General features: G+C 30.2%; 1 protein-coding gene across 1 annotated transcript in view; it reads right to left on the minus strand.

Moving 5' to 3' along the window:
• Positions 1 to 3,133: 3,133 nt before the first annotated feature.
• LOC131845613 (prolactin-releasing peptide receptor-like) overlaps positions 3,134 to 20,267 on the minus strand; it is a 55,134-nt gene continuing 38,000 nt past the window's right edge. Inside the window, exons 2-3 of the mRNA XM_059194690.1 lie at positions 4,375 to 5,831; positions 3,134 to 3,308 (exon numbers count right to left, since the gene is read on the minus strand). Of these exons, the coding sequence (XP_059050673.1) occupies positions 4,379 to 5,779 (1,401 nt within the window). The 5' untranslated portion in view covers positions 5,780 to 5,831 and the 3' untranslated portion in view covers positions 3,134 to 3,308; positions 4,375 to 4,378. The remainder of the gene's footprint in view (positions 3,309 to 4,374; positions 5,832 to 20,267) is intronic.

The following is a 20,267-nucleotide window of genomic DNA, read 5'->3' on the forward strand; positions in this document are numbered from 1 at the left end:
AGAAGAGACACAAAGAACTTTAAGTGTAATAAACATTAAATAATAATTAGTCTAAAAAAACAATTGGTATTTAATTATTTTGTTTTTGATTTTTTTTTCTTCGACTAGCAACACCAACGACAGTTGTCATTTTCAGGTGGTCGTAATAAATTAATAATTTTTAATAGTCTATCACACGAATATTATATTTTCAACATCGTTATTAGTGATATAATAGTGCAATAAGTGTCGATTATTGTTTGTGTACAATTTGGTAGTGTATTATTTGCAAAAATCGACATCAAAATAGTGTACCGGCCATCTGTCAAACTTCTTTCGTTGGTAAACAACTAATTATAAAACTATTTTTATTACTATTTGTTGGACTTATTCAAAGAATTTCATAATATATACAAGTTTTATAGAAATATTCACATCAAGTTAAATTGATATTAATAATTGTGAAGTTCAGTTGTTGCGTACGTCGAAGGAAAAAATATACCCACAAAATATATTGTAAGTAATTTTATGTTTTATATTAATATAATTTGAAGGAAAGTAGCACAATCTAATTCCATTTACTTAATCTTGTAAAATATAGGTTGTAAAAATATTTCTAACAGAAATTATTCAAAATTTTAACACATAAAATAAGTAAGGTTCAGTTGCTGTTCTCGTTGTGATACTTTGTTTCTTTTAGAAATAACTCACTGCACTCTCCCTAGTAACTATTTATATATTCAATAATGTCACTGTCTACCCGTTCCACAACTGCACGGCAGACAGAGATGAAGCTTAAAGTGGCCCTACAAGAACTTCAGGCATCCAAAGATCTCAGTGACAAGTTGATCAGGGAGAGAGAAGAGAGTGAAGATGAAATTTTAAAAATTATAAATAAAAATACCCAATTAAAATCAGAATTGTCAGAACTTCAATTATGAAGTTCTGACAATTCTAATTTTAATTGGTTGACTGATTTAAATCCCGCTGCCCAATAATTTCCTGATGACTATTAAGTCATCAGGAAATTATTGGGCAGCGGGATCAGCTTCAAGAACTAATAAGTAGCTTTCATCAATGTAGTGACACTCATGAGCAAGCAAATTAATAATCTCAATGTTGCATACCTATTACAAGGGCGTTGAATTTTGAATTTAACCGAAATCTATTTACCCGCACGAATTCGGTTAAAAGTTGAAATTGGATGCTTGATCTATAAAATTTTATCACTCTCTGCTCGCTCCCAGATGTGCATAATATGTGAGTTACATTATTACGCAATTCAGAGGAAACGAGCACGACAAATGTAAGAGTGGGGTCGTAAACTGGTATCGGATAGGTACTTCATCTGAAATTATTAGTGATAATTATAAGGTAAATGTCTATATGGGACTAAACTAATATAATAGTATGTCCATGTCATAAATTATAGGTATTTTTTCCCTATATGAAGACAAACAAGAATCTTAAAAAAATATTTTATTAAGTGTTACTATAGAAACATAAATTAGTCGTTAAATATTTTTTTGTATTCTTGTTCAGATCTTTACTTTATTATAAATTATAGTATATAGATGTAAATCAATCAATGTATTATAATTTAGTCGTGTGTCAATTTTACCTGTCGGCATTTTCTTCAGTCCAGTTTTTTTTACAATAAAAAACAATATATACAAATTGTTGTGAATACAGTAGATATGACTTTTTATAATCTTTTTAAATTTCAACGACATTTTTCAAAATATATTATTTTTGAATGATTAGAAATTATTTATATACCTACCTACAGGTTTTTGGAGTACGTAGTCAAATGACTTCACTATATAAGTATATTTTTTATCTCAGTGTGTTTGATAATGTAATTCTTAGTCAGTTTTTAATGTAGCAGTCCGTTAGATTATAGTCAAGATAAAACAATAAAATAAAACAATTTATTATAAAACCAGCCTCATTTATTTCTCCACAATATTATAATTTAACAGCAAACATTTAAACTACTAACATTATGCATAAATCTATTTTAAGTGAAAGCGATTCGTTATGTTATTACATTGACAGTCTATTTACAGAATGTGTAATGATTACACACAAAATAATATTAATTATCTTATTCCCACTAAAGATCAAATATTTACAGTAAAATATATTTTAATATTTGATTGGTGTTTCTTAATAAACTCAAAATTTCAAACTTTTTTTTCTATAATACGTAGCATAGGAAATCTAAAAAATTTTTAAACTATAAGACATATACAATTACAGATATGATTTACTAAGTATAATTATTAAAACAACATTCTTCTGTAGACAGAAAACCTTAAAAAAAAAGCTTAAACTCGAGCACAGACGATTAGCTGATTCAGTTTTATAATAAAATTAAAAGGTGTGAAATATTTTATCTCTCCACTGCATTAACTTTTATGAAATAGACAGCTTTTGCCACTTTATACAGGCAGTGAAATATTCAAAGAATGCTCTAAACTTGTTGCTCAGTCAGCTTCTAAAAGTGACTGAAGTTCAAATCGTTTCTAAAATCACTAAAGCGTGTAAATATTTCCCACTATATCAATTTGAATGGATAGGATTTTGCATTTCCTATATACCAGTAAAAAGTAGATTATATCTTATAAATACTATTTAAAATGGTTTGTATATAAGAAATAATGATTTGCTAGCTACGTTCATAGAAAATATAATTTTCGCCGTTTTTTAATTTTATACGTAACTACAACTAAATAATAAATAATTTAATATATACATTTCTTATTTAAAAGTCGACGAAAACTATTTCAGATTATAAGTTAGAAATTGGGCTCATAAGTTTATTAGAAAAACACCAATCAATTTCTTCTAAAATTTAAAGTACTAAATTTTTAAATATAATTAAAAAAATATTATCTACACCAACAAAAATCTATTCTTTTTCGGTCTTAATGTAGGCCTTTGGATACTTGCGTTAACTTAAAGAATATTTGTTTTTAATTATTTTTGTATACTAAGTACAAATATTTATTTACTACCTTAGTCCATATTATAACTAACATTGAATGTAAATCTAACTATTAAACATAATATTTACAAACTCAATATGATTATTAAAATTTTATGTTATAATTAAAATCCAACATTTTATAATATTATTAAGTACCAAAAATGATCACAGCAAGCAAATAAAGTCACAGAATACACATTTAGTTGTTTCGCAAAGTAATTTAATTACATTTGAAATAGAAACCTATTTTACATCAATGTCATTATTTTTTTTTTAATTTTACAGTCAAATTAATCAAATACTTCATCGTCTCAAACTCGTTGTCTAATGGGTCTTCCTGTAACAAAAGATAAAAATATTACTAAGTTGATGAGTAACTCTCTCGTATTTCAGTCGCAAACCAGCTTGCTTTTTAAGTTGTGTTCCGGTTTTGATAAACTAGATATAAACAGTACTTATGGATATGGCATCTTCATTCCGAGGAACACTGTATCGAGTGAGAGGTACTACAGATGCCTCTTGACGACTAATAGAGTTCTTTATGTCAATAAACAGTAATTACCATTTTCTATCATGTGAGCTGGCCTTTTATGCAACCAGAAAGGTTGCATAAAAAGTTAAAAATGCATTATTTGCACATTTACGATCGCGGAAGGCTTTTCCTTGCCAAATTTATTAATGATTTCTAACTCTAATTACCTTTTATTCTTCTCATATGTCCAAAAAGAGCAGAGAAACGTATACATGTTCTTACTTAGTCATCACATGGGCTAAAATAACTAACCATAAAAATACTATATAAAAGGTAATTAATGTGCTAACAAAATTTTGTACTCTGCATCTGTTGAAACTTTGTATACCAATATCAGTGATAGAAGTTATGTCTGAGTATTAATTTAGACAATGCATTTTGTTAGATAATTGCGTTGAAGTTTTCAACAAAAATAAAAACAAAGAAAGTCAAAAGTATAACTTCGTTACTACACTTTCATTTAGCGATGCAGTTTTATGTTCTAAGTTCGATTGTGAGTAGAGAAATCTTTAATTGACTTCTGCTACGAGTAAGCTTCAACAAGGTGCTTAATGATAAAACTTCGTCGATTACATACGTACCTGTGAGAGAAGGGAGATAAACATAAAATGAAGGAAAGTTTGTGTCAATCCGTAACAGTTTAGGGTTATAAGGGGAATAACAATTTGCGCAAGTTGTGCGTTTCTCTATATATGTAATTCGTTTGTTATTTAAAATATGTTCAAGAAAAGTAACTAAAATAGTATCAAAGGCTAAAAATAGATTAAAGTTAGTAATAAATATAAAAGGAAATATTTTTAACTAATTTTTATGACTAGAGATAAGAGTCCCTAGTCATAAAAATAAGAAAATAATAATATAAGTTACTTACCTAATTATATCGCAGGTGATTTAGTGTCTTTTGGTTCGCTGAGCTGTGATTCTTCATCTATTAACTGCAGATTCATATTCTCACTTCTTGTGTGAAAAGTAGCTGAGATTATTTTATCCTCAAGTAGAATGTTTTCTACTTCCACGCCATTATCTTTTCTGCCATTGCCTTCTAATACTCTTTGTTTTATAGAAGGCGGTCTATTAAATGAAGAAGCTAGTAGTGTTTCTTGAATTGTTTCGTTACCATTACATATTTTATCAGACTTATGTGTTGGCATTCTTCCTGAGTGGTAACTATTCCTGACGCCACCTGTCGATTCGAAAAATGGCAGCACTTGCTTGAATTCTTTTCTAAAGTTTTCATTTAACCACGCATATAGAAATGGGTTATAGCACGTTGATGCCATTGCCATTGAATGGGCAAGAAAAAATGACACGTAGTAATAATTCCATTCGGTCATTTGTGCGTAAAAATCATTGAAAATATTTATCAAATTGAGTGGCAGCCATGAAATTCCAAATATGGCTACCATAGATATGAGCATTCTGTTTGTTCTTTTCTTCCTGTCTCTGTCGGCTTCCTCCCGTCTTGTATTTTTAGCACCTGGTTTTGACCTAGCGCGGTCATTCAGTCTTATACTAACACAAGTATAACATATGGCTATAACTAAAAATGGTATTAAAAATTGAAGTACGGTTGTAAAAACCCCGAAAATCCGTCTGGACCTATCTGATGGCCAACTCTCCTCGCAGTAAGTCTTGTTCCTTGTAATTAATAGGCCCATGAAAAGGCCATATGGACATGTTACTACCAAAGAGAATATCCAAATGAAAACTATAATAAAAATGCAAGTGTTTAATTTCATTCTAGGGTGGAAGGGATAAATTATGACAAAGAACCGGTCTATCGCTATAGAGGTAAGAGTTAATGTAGATATGTAGACACTGGTCCCTTGAGCGTATGGCATTAGATGGCATAAAAGTCTTCCAAAAACCCATCGCCCAATAAAAGTATACATAGGGGTGAGCGGCACCGCAAAGAGACATAGCAATATATCTGATAATGCTAGATTTGTGATGAAGAGGTTTGTCACGGTCTGCATTGCTCGGTTTCTAAAGACAACATAGCAAACTAAAACATTTCCGAAAACACCTAAAACGAATATTAAAGTATACAGAATACAAAATGCTACTTGTACAACATCGACGTCTATGATATCGGTTGTTTTATTCTTAGGTTCATCTATAATATCCACACTTTCTCCAGCGAGTGTTTTTGTAAGGATCTGGATGACTCCTCTGCCCATGTGTGTGCCATTATATCCCATTGCAGACGGATCAAATTTGTCAGCCATTGTGGACGGCCCGTCATTATGTCCGCTGGCGTTGTGTGTTGATGTCATGTTAACTTCGCCAAAATATCTTCTCAACGGTTATGATTGATTGCCAGTCCATCTGAGAACAAAAAATACTTGAATTAGCTGATATATTCTATGCCAGTGAGATACTGGTAGAATAATGGGGTCTACTTATAAAATTCTATGTGTATAACACAGTAAACAAAATGTATAATGAAATATTTTGCAATATTTATTATAACAATTTTTTTCTTGTAACAAAGTGAGCTTAAATTTGTCTGAATTTACGGCTCATACACTCGTATTGTCTCTATGACGACCAATACGATTGCTATTAAAACCAAGAACACATTAAGAGAAATGGCCTAGAGATTATATTGCAGTAGACACATGTCTGAGCTACAAAAAGTAAATTTGTTCCTTGGGAAGCAGAAAGCATTATAAATAAAGCGAATTGAGTCGAAATTGAATTTAAATGTTGGCGAAACCTTTTCAGAGATTCATTGTTAACAGTCGTTTGTTTGTGCTCGCAAAGAATTTACGGTGAGAATAAAACCACTTTCAAAAGGTGTCTCTGATGTCGAATGACTTTTAGGTGCGGTTTAAAATATAGGTTATTTAAGACATGAGTAAATATTTGCAATAAGACGACTATTTAATGCTATATTATATTACTTTATGTTACGCCTATTATTTTTAATTAAATATGAAGGAAATATTTAGTTATATGTAATTGGTAATAATACATTTAATGTGAACTGTAAATAATGTTTTTTGTGCATGACAGTCGTGTCTTTGTTGTGTTATTCTTTAATGAAAAAGAAACAATGCTGATTAATGGAAACATTTTTAGTAGGACCTGCGTAATAACTATTTAGCTATTATAGCCTTTCCATCGCTAATTTAACTGTCTATATTTTTGAACTTGATTGCAAGTGTATATATACTGTTTTCCTTCGTAATATCATAATCGTCATAACAACCTTGAGTCTTTTCCTAGAAGTGGAACGTATTGTCGTTCTTTCTTCTTAAGAATCGAATTTAACCGACTACCATTATGACAAAACGATTACGTATAATGTTTTATTTTGATATTTCCATTTCTCATAAACATCTCTTACAACAACTTGGACTTGAAATGTGTTTCTTTTATTTCAGTATTGTCTCCATTGTATTCTTAGTCGACATATCATCATAGTTATATGATGACGATATAATAAATATGAAATATTTAATGTAAGTTATCATGCTACAGAATTCTCTTATCTGTCACCGCATGTAAGATTTGTACTCTTAAGGTGGTCTGATAGACAACAGTACATCATTAGCGTAAAATATTCACGTCATTTTTTTATGTAATTTGAATGGCAAAAAAGCAAATGGTAAATGGTAAAAAACCACAGATATCATGTCATTATTTGACACTTTATATATTCCCTATTCCAGAGCACTAAGGTGTAATGATTCTGTATCCGTGTAATTTCACTGGCATATATCATACTTTTAATTGAAATACAGCTTACATAGTGTGTAGCTTGGTGGCTGAAATAGACAAGACAACGATGCAGTAGATGTATGCTTAACACTCTGAATAATGCTTACTTCGGTCTCAATTTATAATTATTAAAAAATATATTTAATGTCATTAAATATATTTAATTAGATATCGACAATATCATAGACAATACGAAAACCGCGATCCTTTCATAATTTACGCCTTCGATGCGGTGGATACTAAAATCGTAATCGCCATACGAAAACATTTGAAGTCGTTAAAACGGAGTTAATGTCGTCGCAAATTACGAAGTGCCTCGGAATCTTACGGCAAATTCAATTAAGAGATTACGTTCATTTTGGACCAATCGCAAAATTTCATTGCGTAGGTATATTTGTTGTTTTCATTACAACTACAACAAGGGTTTCGGGAAATTTAATGAATCATAATAACGTCTTGCAGAGGGGCTGGTTGTAGAAGTGTTTCGGGAGAAATATAGTCTACATTTCATTTAACTAATTGCATTTTATTCGAAATTTAAATTTTAAAGGACTTATGGTACAACTTGTTTATAAATAAAAATGTTGTTTTTATTGATATAAATAATAGTTACAGCGTTAATTAAAAACAGATCTTTAATTTTTTTGCATGGTACGCCATAATAATTTAAGATATTGTTCGATAAGAAAAACAACTTGAACGGCAAGGGCAATACAATACTATGGAAATAAATACCATCGGAAGCAGAAATAATAAACTAATTTGATTTTTACTTGACAATATTTTCATGTACATAAAAAATACTGTTAATTGACATTGAAATTTACATTGACATCTTTTATTGATATTACAAAAGCTACCAGTGTGTGACTCTGTTACATCATCGTGATTGAACGGCTGAACTGTACTTAATGTTTGACATGATAATCTATCTTAGTGTAATGTATGTGAAGAGACATAGACTATCTGTTATATTCTACGTATAAACAATTCTGTAATATCTAGATATTATATATTTTTACCTGAAAGAGGTGCAAAATCAATTACATTACAATTCTATACTAGGTTGAAATATTTCAATTAAAACAAAAACAGACAAAATGTCCAGTAACGGATAGGAAATATATATATCGGTAAATATACTCAATCAAATAGAGAACTTTGTTTTTGCACAATAAATAATGAGTACTAACTATAATTAATATAGCAATATTTGTTTGTTCAGGTATCACATAATTAGATATAGCTACTTTTGTAATTTTGTAACCTCTAAATGCTATTAAACGATTGGTAATAAATTTTCTTTAACGACCATTTGGCCATTCCCGAATCTATTATGTCGTATCTTTACAACTTTAATGTGTAGAATAATTTATTGATTATAATTTTCAGCACTTTATATACTTATATTACTCTAGCTGTGCCAGTGGGGTTACCCTTATGAAACTTATAGCCCATTTGTTAATCTGATATATAAGCTATATTACTGTAAAGTTTCATCAAAATCCGTGTTTAAAACCTTTTTTATACATAAATATTTAAAAACATTATAAAAAACAATTGAAATATATTCATATAAGTCAACAGCTAACAGTCTTTGATTTCATACATAATAATGTATAATATATAAAAGAACCGGCAAATACAAACAATCCGTTCAGTAGTTTTTGCCTGAAAGAGTAACTAACAACCATCCATACATCTATCCGTCCATACTCTCAAACTTTCGTCATTATAATTTTTAGCCTTATTATTGAATATGTTTTCTAAATAAGTCATACATAATATCTACTGTCTGTTTTCCATGACTTCGTCTGCACAAAGTTACAAGCTCTATTTCATCCAACACCAGACTACTTTTTGAAGATAAAGGATAGCTTATGTTCGTCCTCGTGATACAATTTATTTTCATGTCTTTCAATCATAGATAAGAAAATATTACACATACAATGTCAATATAATTCAGTCATTTAATTCTGAAAAATAAACGATTACGACGATTATCAAGTATAAATAGATTAATATGCAAAAAACATTTGTTTTTTAATACTTAATATTAACTAGATCATAAAATTTATTGTCACATATAATATTTTAAAAATCGTATTAACATAAGTGTTATGAAGTTTATTACCCCAAATTATCATAAAAACCAAATTTTAATTGATCAAATGGTATTTCCATCTACATTTTCAAGAATAATTTATTCAAAGTAACGCTTTTCCTCGCAATCAAAGAGCGGATTATTCTAAAGAGCTCTGTTATAATTCCTTGTGAAAACTTGTCATTTTTCTTTGGTTCACTCATTTAAAACATCAGAAAAAAGATGTATAAAATCACAGTAGTAACTTTCGTCCTGACTTTTAAAATCGAAAACTCCAACGATAACAGATTGTAAATCGCAACTTTTTATTTTTATAATTTAAAGTCAATATGTAAATAACTACAAGATGGTCCGACGACATCACGAAGGTGGCCGGGAGTGGATGGATGCAGAAGGCGGAAGATCGCACATGGAGGAAATCATTGAGAAAGGCCTATATCCAACAGTGGATAGACACTGGCTGAAATGATAATGATGTATATAATTATAGTTTAATGTATATACTTGGGTTAAAATTAAATTGGAACAATACAATCAAGCTCAAAATTTAAGATAACATATAAGAATTCATCCCCACACGCTTGAATCTAAGTAATCACTGACAGTGCGGTTTCAGAGGAGCTTCCTCTTTCGTACATTTAGGTTTTCTCAAGAGACTATAGCATGGTGTACAGCAACATATTAAGGTTTCTCAAGGGTCGGTAATGCCTACGTGACAACCCTGGTACTTTAGGCGTCCATAGGCTACAGTAACCGGTTTACTGTCAGATGGGCGTATGCGTAATTGCCACCATCGTAATATAAAAAAAATAAGAATAGAGTACTTAAATTATTTCGCGAACACTATCATTGTACTTTCACAGATAACAAACCATTAACTTTAGCTAAATTAATAAAAATGACAATAAATTAAGCTAAAAAATTTGAGATATCGTAATACCAATATTGATGGCCATATTGTATTTATAATTCATATTTCAAAAACATCAATATTATATTTCATATTAATCGTTAATAAAACAATCACGGTAAACGTGCTGATAATAAAAGTAGTTTTTAGCATTCAATGAAATTTTACGAGAAATTAGATTATATCATTAATATATAGGCTATATTTTTTTGTGTTAACAAAGTCAAGCGTAACAGCTGGCTTAATATATACATCAAGCGATTAAAAGTGTTATAACACACGTTCATGTTAACACACGCCCATTTTTTAATACACGTCACTATAATAATTTAGGACTTGCGTCAGCATCATCGTTTGCCTAACAGATTAAAATAATTATTTCTTTGAGTAGCGATTACACACCAATCGAGAAAGCAATCAAACTACGTTATTAAGTCTTCTTCATTTCCACGGTATCGCTGGTGTACACACACACGTCACAGAAAATTGTATATAGTTATGACTATAATTCTTTGCTTTGTTTTGGGTATTTTATAATATTCAATAAATAAAAAAAAGTCCTTATTGCTGTACTTGGTTTTACATATGGTTGTTATGAAATGTGTGGGTATTTTATACATATAAAAAATAAAATGTATTTAAATATTACTCTTAGAGTAGATTAGTAGTTGTAAGAGAGACTCTCTATACAAAGTCGTCTGCTCTACCCATTTTAGACCACCATAAAGTAGCGCTTCTTTGTAACGTGTGTTTCGATTATAGGGTGAGATTAGGCAGTGAAAATATTGTATCAACCAATATTTTCACTAAGAAACTTTAAGAAACTTTTTCTAAAAATACTAAAGTACTTAAAAATACTAATATACTGGTTGTACTCGTAACTAAAATAGCTATTGTTAATTAAGCATAAGTTTTTGAAATATAACAAAGAAAAAGGTCGTTTATTACTAAAGATATTTCTGGAGTAACTAATTCGATTAATATTTTTTTCAGTGTAGAAATACTCCAAATAGCCTTTTAAAAACATAAAAGTCATCGGTAGTTTGATCATTACAGTTATCTCGAATGTTTATAACATAGCGGTGATAACAAGGTGCTATCTAGTATCGAATATAAGCCATATAGTGTTAAGCTCTATGATTTTAGATAGTACTGATAAATCTGTCCTTGATTCGGGAAAAAACACATCAATTAATGGAAATGTTGATGTGATAATGCATATAGGCTATAATCATATATATCGGAGATAATGAATGAATTACAAGGAAGACAATATCTTAGTCTTTACGAATAGCAACGCAAAATATTCACCATGGGCGTTATAGATTAACTTGAACATTACGTTTCAAGTTAGTAGGCGACGCTTACCATTTTCTATAAGATGGGCCGTTGCTTCACATAAAAAATATACAGGCAAAAGAAGGTTGTATATATTAAAATAGTTTTTTTTAACTATTCCAAAGTTGTTGGTCATATCTAACGTGACCAGACGTCCCATTTTAAACGGGACTGTCCCTTTTTATAACAACAAGTCCCGGTGTCCCTGAAATTAACTCTGGGACGCAATATTGTCCCGATTTCGGAAAATCCGCGAAAATTTGTGTAGTCGAGCGGGCCAGTTGTGATTATTGTTGATAATTAAGGTGAATATAAAAAAACGTGCGATTTTTATCTTGTCTTGTAGACAGACAGACAGAAGTTTTTAACGTTATTTAAATTATTTTTCCCTTTAAAGTTTTAAATTCACAAAGAAGTATCATATATCATTTTAAAATATTTAGATAATGATTAAGATGGCGTGGTTAATTTAATTGACTTATATAAAAGGTGGCAATTCTAGCTTTTAATTTTGAAAAATGTCATTTTTCTATTTAATCGACGATACGTCCTCTCCTCTAGGTTGTTGTAAGTTGTTGTAAGACTGCCTATTGTAATTACTTTTCTATTTACTGTATTTTCTTATTGTTTATTTTGTGTACACAATAAAGAGTTAATTATTATTATTCTCTTTATATATGTTACATCATCTTTTTACGGGGGTAATACTTTTTTTTTAAAGAATTAGCTTTAATAAATTATTATTGTTTCCTTCATTGACTGTCTATTAATTGATATAAATAAATGTCCCGTTTTGAGTCAAAGAATAAATGGTCACGTTAGTCATATCTAGCTTTTACAGCTGTATCTGGCAAAAAGATACTACAACCTTCCGGAAGGACTTATAGAGCAGCTAAAGGCAAACTCCTGCTCGATGTATACGACTTTAGGTTAAGGGTATGTCATTCACTCTAATTGGCTTCGAAAATATTTGGTCATAATTTCTATCCGGTTGAAAAGGGACAGAGGATCGATAGACCATTATTAAAATCTGTCAGAAAATAATTACAGTTTTACTCGATAATTAACAGAAGGTTGAAATGTACAGCACCAGTTTGATTATAAATATCCATCTAAGCGTAAATTTTGATGAATTTCTTTGACAATTTCTAAATTAGGTAAGTTGTTTGACAAAATCAATCTCTGAGTAGTTATACGAGAGTCTGGTATTGTGTTATGTACAATGAACTTTGTTATACTGACGACAAACATAGTTACAGGACAAGATTCTCAGGAAACTATTTGCAACTATTACGACGGTCGTCTAATCTATCGATATTCGTAGCACTATGGACCCTTACTTAGTTATGTTTCCACTCAAGCAGCGGGGAGTTGAGTAATAAGGAACCGGACAAAAACAGCTTACTGACGTCACTCGAAAATCTATTGTTAAGGGACATATTACTTACTTACTACTATCAAATGCATATAATAATAATGAATATAAAATTATCAAGTTATGAAAATAATATGGTTTATATAACTACTGGATAATTACGGTATAGCTAACGACTACCTGATGGAATTTCGGAAATATCGCCTATTAGAGGAACGGCGCTATGGATATCACATAGTAATCGAGCTGTACCTCGAATATGTTGCCAAACCGGACTACCAAATTGTTACGATAAAGTGCAATGAATACAAACCATAATACCGAAATTTGTGGGGGCAGAACTATTCACATGGACAGAAGTATTCACATGGACGAAAAGTCCCTCAAACCTCTGACAAAAACTATTGTTCAAATTTTGTAGAATACTAGCACACACTTGTAATAGTGTAACATTTTGACACTTGCAGCAAATCATGTATATACTTATGTATCTGTGGTACAGTATTATTTGTATTAGTCTAAAATTGTAACTATAACGTATCTAATAGTTTTTCAATCTACTTGGCTTTATTTTGTTTGAACGTAGATTATAGTGTAAGTATTTTAAAAGATAAGCCAGGTTGGTTCACTTGTATATCGAAGTTTATTTAAATTTGTTGAGCAGTATAAAAATTATTTTACATAATTCAAACAATATTTATTTGTAATACACTATATAATTATAATTTATACTTATACATTCCAAATTTCCAATATTAGTAAATGAATGATGCACTTTTATTATTACTATGTAATATTATATAATATATAATTGTAACAGATAAGATAACTGTGTTATTACCAAAAAGTTTTATAATATTTGTGTATCTTAAGAACAACAAATAAGATTAGTTTTCGTTCCTACCCACATGAAATAATATATTCAATAGTAGCTGTTTCCAAATAAGCGTACATAAATTTACATTACCTGCTAACATATATTTACGACTGAAATTCCAGAGGGGGTAGTCAAAGATATTAACTACCTAATTAATTACTATGTAATATTGGCACACCTATTGTCGCTATCTTACTAATATTATAAACACGAAAATTTATGAGTATGGATGGATAGATCGATGAATTTTTGTTACTCTTTCACGCAAAAACTATTAAATGGATTTTGATGAAACTTTACAGTAATATAGCTTACACAACAGAATAACACATAGAGTATAAATTTAATGCGGGTGAAACCACACAGCTAGTGTATCTATATTTTGAATCCAACATGGCAGAGCACAAATCTACCCCGGCTATTCAGTTATTTGATTAAGAATAAGTGAAGGCAAATTTAAGACACATGTAAAAAATACATTTTGCTCTAAAGCTTATTATAAAATAAACGACTACTTAAATGACTACAATGTGTGGACTTAATTACAATTTTAACTTTTGTTATGAGGTATATAATTTTCCCATTGATATAGATAATTACAAATTTACAAATTTTGTAATGACATTGTAAATTAGATAATGTAAATTTAATATTGTAATGAGTGAAAACTGTGATCGGTACAGCCTATGCTGTAAATAATATACCTAATTGACGTAGTGGAGTAACCTGAAACAGTCATGCTCACTAAAAGTTCAAACTTGTGGCGGCGTGGTGGGTCGGATCGATGTGATCCCTCAAATATGGTTGAGTGTAATGATGGCTGGCTTATCCGTCATACTCGTGAACGGGTGCTTCTTGTGAACTGAATAATTTTTTTTGTTCTTTGTGATAGCATATGCTGGTGGCCAAATTTGAATTTTAATGACTGTGGTTATTATAAACATGTTCCACTATTATTTGAAAAAAAATACGAGCTGAGTTTCTTGTCAGTTCTTCTCATCTCGATACCATTCCGAACTGACGGCAGATTTGACATATCATAAGAGTCTGTAATAGACCTACATGAAATAAAGATATTTTGAATTGAATTGAAAAAAAAATATTTCCATCATCAGACAATCAGTCAGAAATAGAATTTAAAAATTAATTGACTAATGAAGTTTTTTTGGTCTCAATCAGGATTGAATTCAAAAGCTTTTGTGGTTAGTTAGGGTGGCATTCTCATATTTATAACGTAAATACATTTTAAAATACTACTAAGGCTTCTAGCTGTTTATTTGATGATCATATATTATGTGTCAAATAAATCCTCTAAAAATAAGTCTACAAAAGGAAACGCAATATTCAGAAATTCTAGCCTCAACGTTTCTCGCAGCGGGTTTTTGTTAAAAGAAATAACCTACACGTTTTGAATTTGAAGTAAACTGACGTCATTTGTATTTATGTCGCTGTTTCAACTGCGGTATGTGACACCGAAATATTTCTTACATCTATTGTTGCGACATATACTATTTATGTAAATAAATATATTTGTGTATAAGATAAGTTATTGGTATAAATAAAATCCATACTGAAACTGTTTTAACTGAAGATCTTTAAAGCATTGCTGGAGTGGATTTTAATTAACAAATCTAAACAATGGAACAATTAATACTGTAGCGGAAAAAAGGTATTTAAGCTTTAAATACTTCTTCTTTCATACACCAATTTTATCAAAAAGAATTATAACAACATGAGAAATAGGTTATGTAATAGACAAATTAAACAAATACTTATTTCTATTAAAAAAATATAAGTTTTATAGTAATGTGTAAGTATCGTCTAGTATAGTGATACTTATGTATAACGATTTAACAATCTCAATAACAAGTATAATATATATAATATTGAATGGGAGCTCATAAAAAAGGTAAGTATTTAATAAAATCTCACCATTTCAGTCAATCACAGAACTGGCCAACATTTAGCACTCCAAAAGATAAATTATCCGATGACCGCTTGTTGAGAGAAAACGCTGAATTTACCCTATGTAAAGATAATCGACTTTCTACTAATGAAGGTAGCTCTTCCGCAATAAAGTTGATTGTCTATAATAATGAAGCTGAACAAAATGAAACTAATTCAGTAGTCACTAACATAAATTTAAGGAATAAACTTAACTGATCTGATATTTCTGAACTCATATTAATTTAGTTGATTACGTCTACATCTAAACCCTGTATTAATTCCGACGACAAAATTACATTTTCCTTGATAAAAGGAACTTTCATGAAATTATCAAAACAATTGTCAATGAAAGACTATGAATTTTGCACGACAATGTCACTCTTATAGTTACAATATATATTTTGTATTTAAAATTGAACACATTTATTAATACTTTCATCAATTTATGTCGTCATTTGTTTTGTTCGAGAGATGCTGTCAACCACAGACCCGAGTTTACCGGCCGTATGACTGACATTTGTGCGGAAGTGAGCTCTAAAGCTTCTATGCTGAACTAATTTTAATACATCAATCAAGTCAAGTGTCTTGGAATACCTTCTTGATAGGTTAACAACCTTCTAAAATTACAATAGAATCATAATTATTGCCTTAAAAATTGTTTTTGTATATATTAATGATGTAAAAGAATAGTTGAGAAAAGCAAAATTTTCTCAATATTGTAAAATTAGACTGAATTATAACAAAAGTGAAATAGTTTATATGCTTTAAATATTTTGCAATTATAAAGTCAGTGCCTTGTTAGTAAGAGTACTTATTCATTTCGTGTCTAATAACTAACCTATACTGCACTATCCGCTCCACTTGCGTTCTACAATACGCTTATGTTCTGAGTTATTGTAATACATTTAAAACTACGTCGTCATACATGGCTCTAATTGCCGTGTTGGTGTTCAGACCATTAGGGTCTTTGAGTTGAGGTCCACGTCCAAATCATTAAACTAAAAGACGGTATCTACAATATTTAGCCCGCCAACATACAAATATATACTTTGAGTTTTGTTTGCACTTGTAAAAGGATATGTAATGTATGTAATAATTTATAAGAAAATACAGATTTTATTAACATAATAAAATTTATTTTGATTTCATCCATCCGATACCAGATTGTTTCTGTCCTTTCTACGTGAATAATATAACTAGAGCAGTTTTGCCTTTGAAAAGGATTTCTTTAGTAAGGTAAGTAATTTTGTTGATGGTTTAGTATACTGATCAAAGATATTCAGATACGCAATCGCTTTATGTATCGAGAAGAATCAACCTGGGTGTACGTATATTTAGCTACAAACTAGTTGAAATACTTTATAATCTTGAACGTTTTAACAGGATAGTTTACAAATCTATTAAAATCTCGCATCGAGTCTACAACAAAATCCAATATACATTATGACTTCAAAACAAAGCGTTCTAGGAGTGAACACAGACGTTTATTTAATACAAAGTACCGGCCGTAACTACAACTAATTACTCGCATCAATATTTTAAAGATTTACATAAGCTTCTCAAGGAAGAGGAAACTACAATGTCTTAACGTAGGAACAAGTAACTATTTATATTTTAATGAAAGGCATTTTATTTCTACGCTTCATGGCTACTTAAGAAGTTACTTTTTAATTAGTAACATTTTTAATTAAAAGTCTTTTTATGTCTCCAGAGCCCGTATACAGTTTCCTAGCTCAGTTATAAAACATGTATAGCTTATAAGCTACGTAAACAAATTGCTCTATGAAATACTTGCTCTGCATTGCCAGTTACATTTAATCTTATGCAATCGTAACTCTAAATAATACTGTCTAATAAAAAAGTAGATTCCATCATGTACATTATTTGACATGAAAATGTATTTCAGCTACTTGGCAACAGAGAGTAAATATTCTTGCTTTAAGTTGATCAAATATCACATCACATAAGCATGTTATTTATGAACCTACTTTGACACTTAACTCTAAAATATGGGGTTTACTTAGGAGAGTGATGAACAATTTTATTGTTGACACAGAAACGTAATGTCTTCAAGTGCCTACAAAATATATTTATGTGAACATTGAAGTTGACACTTCGATGAAAGACATAATCAGCGATAAAGTGGTTTGGTGACTTCCTCGTCTGCATGAGTGCCTCAGTGATAAAAAATGAAATATTAAATTAAATAATATAAAACACATGTTATAAGCGTTCATGGTGAATATAAAAATATAGATTAATCTGTTAGTTTAGTTGGAAGATTGATAACAGTGAAATTATAAGGAATGAAGATATGACAATCGCAAAGCATGAAAGGTACCACAGGCATTCTAAAAAAATCCGTCAAATGAACGTTTATATAGATAGATAACCGTTACTATTTACTATCACATGTAACTTCAGTTTGCTTGTTATTCTAGTTATGAAAATTATGAAAAGATTCACGTCGATAGGTGAATAATTGTTTCCAACAGAACGTCCGTTTACTTAATAGTAACTAATTATTTTGTTTATAAAAATTTTATTATGTTTAATAAAGAAGTGAATATATTTGTAAGATTAGCTATTAGACGTTTGAATGATTGTAAGATTTGGCTAAGCCTGCGAGGGTGTTACGTGCGTGTTGTTAGCTGTGAACCTGACTCTAATGAACGCTACCAACCTTATCCATCTTAATTTCTTGTATCTAAATGATAAAATATATACGGAACGTCTTTGTCTTCCATGACGCGTATATTTTGGGAGCTTCTAACGATTATACCCATTATTCGGCCCGTTTGCTCAGCCTGCTTCGAGCAAATCGGTGTTTGCACAGAATTGGTCTATTATTTGCAGAGCTATTGAATTTTTTACGTATCAGAATGGTTTCGTTTAATATATTGTTTGTTTGGCTGTGTAACTATCAAGTAATACAAGATTATGATCTATTTATTTATAAAAGAGAACTGTAAATATTGGATTAGTTATTTATATCAGTTCCATTATTTTCTTTGTAAAAAGTAAATCAATATTGATTATTGAAACTCCTATATCATACATTAAGCTATAGATTATATAAAACCGACATTCGACAACGCATTGATATTTTACGGTGAAAATACGTAAAATGTAACCGGGCGTGTCACGTAAATCTCTAACGCCAATAAATTAAAAAAATACCGTTCCAATCCCACGGTCGCAGATAAATTTTACTTCTTTTTAGTAGGCACATGTAGGAAAATTGCAAAATCTATTAGAGAAAACGATGACATAAAAGCAATAACGTTCGAACCCTGAAAAGTATGTAAAGTAACTATAAGAACTATGCGTTGCGATTGTAGATAAAATCCATTATTATTAAGTCTTTGAACATTGACTTTGTTCTAAAAAACAAAAAGAATAAACTATTATCGTTGTAAAGAGATATTGCATATAAACTATTCGCTTTTACTTCGTAACGTAATCTCGCTTTGATGTATTCGATAGTATAAAAAAATATTTACCTCAATACGTTTTTATTGTTCTGAAAATTGTTTGGTAGCATTTTTATGTTCTTTTTACAGCCTTATCGGGTGATCTTGTGTGCGCATTTGAATTATTAATACTAACTGTGTATATACATAATAATATGTGTAGGCGCTGAATAATAAATGACATATGATGAATTTTCCATTATTCTTGCTATTCTGTTAATTCCCCGAAGTAATTTGTTATGTTTTATTTTACGTTATATAAACATAATATAGCGATGAAAATTCTCTTCCTTGTTTATTTATTAAAATAGGCCATACAGACAGCCTCGGTGGTCTAGTGGGTTAGGACACCGCTTCACTATCCGATGGTCGTGGGTTCGATTCCTCGCACGGTACAAACATTTGTATTCATGAGTATGACTGTTTGTATCGGTCTGGGTATTTTCTATGTATAATATATTTATTTATCTACAAAAAAATGTATCCATGTATTTAAATCAGTTGCGCCCATAACACAAGCTCTGCTTAGCTTGGGACTAGATGGCGCTGTGTGAATTGTCCTGAGATATTATTATTATTATACAATACATATTTAATAATATATATTATAATAATCATACAATTGAATACTTCGGAAAAATGTAAGAATTTTTTTATGATGATAGGAGTTTTCTCTTTCTTCCTTTTTGGTGATTGTAAATGAGCTAAAGGTCCACCTGGTGGAAATTGGCATCCATTGCTTATATTATATATGAACAGCACTATGGACATCAATTTATGTATGTGATACTACGGACGTAGTGAAGTATCATACGAGAAAGTGAAGATTGTCATTCGATCATTAGCGAATGATTAGACGAGTACCACTCAATCGTTGCCCACCCGATGACTAAGATATCATGGTCCTTATCCTATAATTTCACTGTCTTATCTCACTCTTCAATCCAAATACAGCTCACAAAGTAGGTTACGGCTAAATTATAGGGTGAGGTATTCACTCACAGGTGACTTTCA

The sequence above is a fragment of the Achroia grisella genome, unplaced genomic scaffold, assembly GCF_030625045.1.
Source record: "Achroia grisella isolate CSIRO2021 unplaced genomic scaffold, CSIRO_AGI_Agris_v1 utg478, whole genome shotgun sequence".
NCBI classification, from domain to species: Eukaryota; Metazoa; Arthropoda; class Insecta; order Lepidoptera; family Pyralidae; genus Achroia; species Achroia grisella.